Source organism: Octopus bimaculoides, chromosome 11 (genome assembly GCF_001194135.2).
Source record: "Octopus bimaculoides isolate UCB-OBI-ISO-001 chromosome 11, ASM119413v2, whole genome shotgun sequence".
Lineage (NCBI taxonomy): Eukaryota > Metazoa > Mollusca > Cephalopoda > Octopoda > Octopodidae > Octopus > Octopus bimaculoides.
In genome coordinates, this window is record NC_068991.1 from 78,861,921 (window position 1) to 78,865,924 (window position 4,004).

At 38.5% G+C, this 4,004-nt stretch overlaps 1 protein-coding gene across 1 annotated transcript in view; it reads right to left on the reverse strand.

Moving 5' to 3' along the window:
- Positions 1 to 2,487, reverse strand: part of LOC106869910 (BET1 homolog) — a 7,798-nt gene extending 5,311 nt beyond the window's left edge. Inside the window, exon 1 of the mRNA XM_014915841.2 lies at positions 2,376 to 2,487. Coding sequence (XP_014771327.1) covers positions 2,376 to 2,403 — 28 coding nt within the window. The 5' untranslated portion in view covers positions 2,404 to 2,487. The remainder of the gene's footprint in view (positions 1 to 2,375) is intronic.
- Positions 2,488 to 4,004: the final 1,517 nt, after the last annotated feature.

The following is a 4,004-nucleotide window of genomic DNA, read 5'->3' on the forward strand; positions in this document are numbered from 1 at the left end:
TTTTCAAAAACATTTTCTATAGGGACTGGGAAAAAAGGGGACGGCGGTAGGGATAGCAGATGCACCTTTTAATTGCCCCAATTTTCAAAAACATTTTCAATCCTTATTCTTTGTCTGAATAATCTTCTGCTTTCACATTCTACGTAATATTGATGGAATAACATTTGCAAGCAATCTTTTAAGGATGACCCTATCTGTAGGGAGCAGCTTTTTGTGGTGTACTTTATTTTGTTGAAGTGTTGAAATTGTGTTTGCAAGAGAAAGGGCAGAGGTGACACCTAAAAAACAAAAAACAAAAGCTTAAAAAACACTGTCCTAGATCTACTAAGTTTGAGATAACAAAAAACAAAAAACAGAATGGTCATAATTGGAATGTCATTGTTTTGCTTATATGTCTACTACATTAGAGCTGATCTGGAGATAAAGAACAACAGAGAGAGAGGAGAGAAAGGAGGAGAGAGACAGATACAGAGAGACATGGCAGTAGGAAGGGAGGGTCTCATTGAAATCGAAAATCAAACATAATTTTGTAGATATTTACACAAATATAATGAAAAAAAAGTTGAATTTTAAAATTTTTTGCTTTTTACTTGTTTCATTCATTGGACGGTGGCCCTGCTGGGGCAATGCCTTCAAGGATTTAGTTGAAGAAATTGACCCCAGAACATTTTTTTAAACATGGTACTTACTCTATTAGTCTTTTTTGCTGAATTACTAAGTAATGGGGATATAAACAAACCAACAAACCACTTCCAGTTGTCCAGCTGTGGTCAGGGATGAACACAAACACACACACACATATATACAAACAATGGCGCCTGGTGTTGTCCTTGGTTTGTCAGCTCTGGTCAAACTCGTTAACCCTGGTCCAACCCATGCCATGGAATACGGATGTTAAATGATCACACACACCTTGATTATATGAAGTTTACATTGTTGTTAGGATGGATCATCATCATCATCATCGTCGTTTGACGTCCGCTTTCCATGCTAGCATGGGTTGGACGATTTGACTGAGGACTGGTGAACCAGATGGCTACACCAGGCTCAACTCGTAGGGGTTTCAATCAAAACCCTAACGAGTTTACACAGGATCTCCTAACCACAAGGTAAACTTCATATAATCAAGGTATGTTTATATATACAGTGAGATTCTTTTAGGTTCTGTCTACTAAATCCTCTCACAAGACTTTCATTGACTCAGGGCTATAAAAAAAGGCACTTGCCCATTGCCTATGGTGCCACACAATAGGACTGAACCCAGAACCACATGGTTGAGGAACAAGCTTCTCAACTACACTGCCATACTTAAGCATTAAATAAAACAACCTTTGAACTAGTTTTGTCATGTGATACAAAACATGTCAAATGTTTATGATCGAATAACTGAGTCCACGTCGGGGATGGGGTGGGGGAAAGAGCCCGGAAGCAGTGAAAGAAGGGTTCTGGACTATTCACAATAACAGTCCTACAATCTTTCTGATATAAAGGGCCCTGTACGAAGCATTAAGATAATTCTTCCCTTCATCCTATCCAAACTAAGCTAACGGTATCGTCTGTGACATCACGACATTAAAACACGAACAGCATTACAAATTTCCTCTTTTTTTCCTCTAGCTCCGCCGGTTCCCCCCAACTCGACTTTTTTTCAATTGACGAATTAGATTCAACGAACGAAAATTGCCCCAGTTAAAACATTAACACGATTTCTAACATAGGCAGAAAGCCACAAAGTTGTGGGCTGGGAAGAAAGAGTCAAATAACTCAGCCCAGCACGTGGTTGGCATTACATTGTTCTCCTATATTCCGCTTAGTCCAGGAACTCAAATTTCAGAGTTGGAAACCCCAGAACAAAACACTGGCGCTTCCGTCAGTCAACTACGATCAGATTTCAATTCTTAAAATATATAAATAAACAAATAAATGAAGTGTAGGAATAATGCCAATATCGATTCTGAAGGATATTTCCAATGAAGAAATTCCACTTAACCTATTTGAAACGGTGTGTCGAACAAAAATATTTACTTTCACTTCAAAGAAGGCAACGCAAAAACACAGAGTCTGAAGACTGTCAACGAGTGCAGTTCTTCTCCAGAGCAATCGAAATATGGATAGTCTTAAATATTAGTGACGCAGACATTTCACCAGCATCCTTGGAGTCGCGGACTTTACTTTAATGTAAAACATATGTTACAAGTTTTGACAAGTTGGGATGAATTGTAATGTTAGAGAAAAAAAGTGTGTGGGGATATATTTCGATGGAGCAGTTATTGCTTGGGTTAATAGAAATGCTTGGATCTAAGATCGGGGGGTGATATTTTAATTTTAGAAAAAGCCTACAACACATAAATAAAGTAAAGGGATGAAAACTTTACCCGGGTCTTGGATATGTTGTCGCCTCATCTTCAGCTGGTGTTTGTTGATCCACTTCAAAGCCGTGTAAACGTCATCAAGTTGTTGTAAACGTCATCACATTGTGTGTACTGCGTCGTCTTTTTTCTAACATTAAGTTTTTCCTAATTTTTTCTTTTGTTTTTCGTCTTTTCATTTTGTTTTGTACTAATTATTTTAAATATATTTTATTTCAGTAAAATTATAGATTTTAATTGTTTCTGCTTCACTCAGAATTCTGTACATCATAAACGAATAAATTCCGATCAAAAATAAATGTTGTACGAAAATAACAATACTGTCTTCGCATGATTATATTACACGTGTAAAACAAGTTGTGGCGTGTTTACAGTTTTGTAATCCTAGATTCCAGTTTGAAAGGAGAGAGGAGGAAGCCTGAGAAGTGTTCCATACATTCAGAAAAGAAAACTCTGATATTTATGGTTGTTTTCCTTTGTTTAAGAGAGAACATGATGTCTAATTGATCTATGATAAAAAGAAATGTCAGTGAGAAGGCAGAATCCTTACCACGCCGGACAAAATGCATTACGGCATTTCGTCCGTCATTATTTTCTGTGTTCAAGCTAGCTGAATCGTTAGCACGCCGGGTGAAGTGCTTAGCGGTAGTTCATCTGCCGTTACGCTCTGAGTTCAAATTACGCCGAGGTCGACTTTACCTTTCATCCTTCCGGGATCGATAAAATAAGTACCAGTTACGTACTGCCGTCGATGTAATCGACTTAACCCCTCCTCCGAAATTGCTGGCCTTGTGCCTTTATCTTTTACTCATTTGACTGAGGCCATGCTGGGGCGCTGCCTGAACGGTTTTAGTCGAACTGACATCAGAACTTAAATTTTTTTTAAGCCTAGTACTTATTCTACCTGTTTCCTTTGCCAAACCGCGAGATTACGGTGACATAAACACACCAACACCGGTTGTCAAACAGTGGTAGGGGAAACAGACACGAAAACACACACACACACAGCTATCGCGGGTGTTACGTTCCAAGACAACCCGCAATAGGTGAAAATCAGTGAAGTAGAAGCAGTACACGCAAAGGGAGGTAAACGATATCAAAAAGATGCAAAAGTTCTCTCCCGTGCAAAATATCGTAGGTTTGACGTTTCTGGTTAGGCGACATGCGCCCACGCACACACGCACGTACCATATCTATCTATCTATCTATCTATCTATCTATCTATCTATCTATCTATCTATCTATCTATCTGTCTGTCTGTCTGTCTGTCTCCCTTTTTTCCAATGATCTCTTTAGATCGAAATTCTGACCCCACCCGGTTTTGTTTTCCTTTCCTTCCCCAAAAGAAAAGCTCTCCTTTGTATTTTGTCCCCTCTGTGTTCAGCCCTGTGTGGCCAATAAAGAAGCATATCTATCTATCTCTCTATCTATCTATCTATCTATCTATCTATCTATCTATCTATCTATCTGTCTGTCTGTCTGTCTGCCCGCCTGCCTGCCTGTCTGTCTGTCTGTCTGTCTGTCTGTCTGCCTGTGTATGTGTATATAAGTACATACATACATGTAAGCACGTATGTATGTGTGTGTGTGTGTATATATATATATATATATATATATATATATATATATATATAT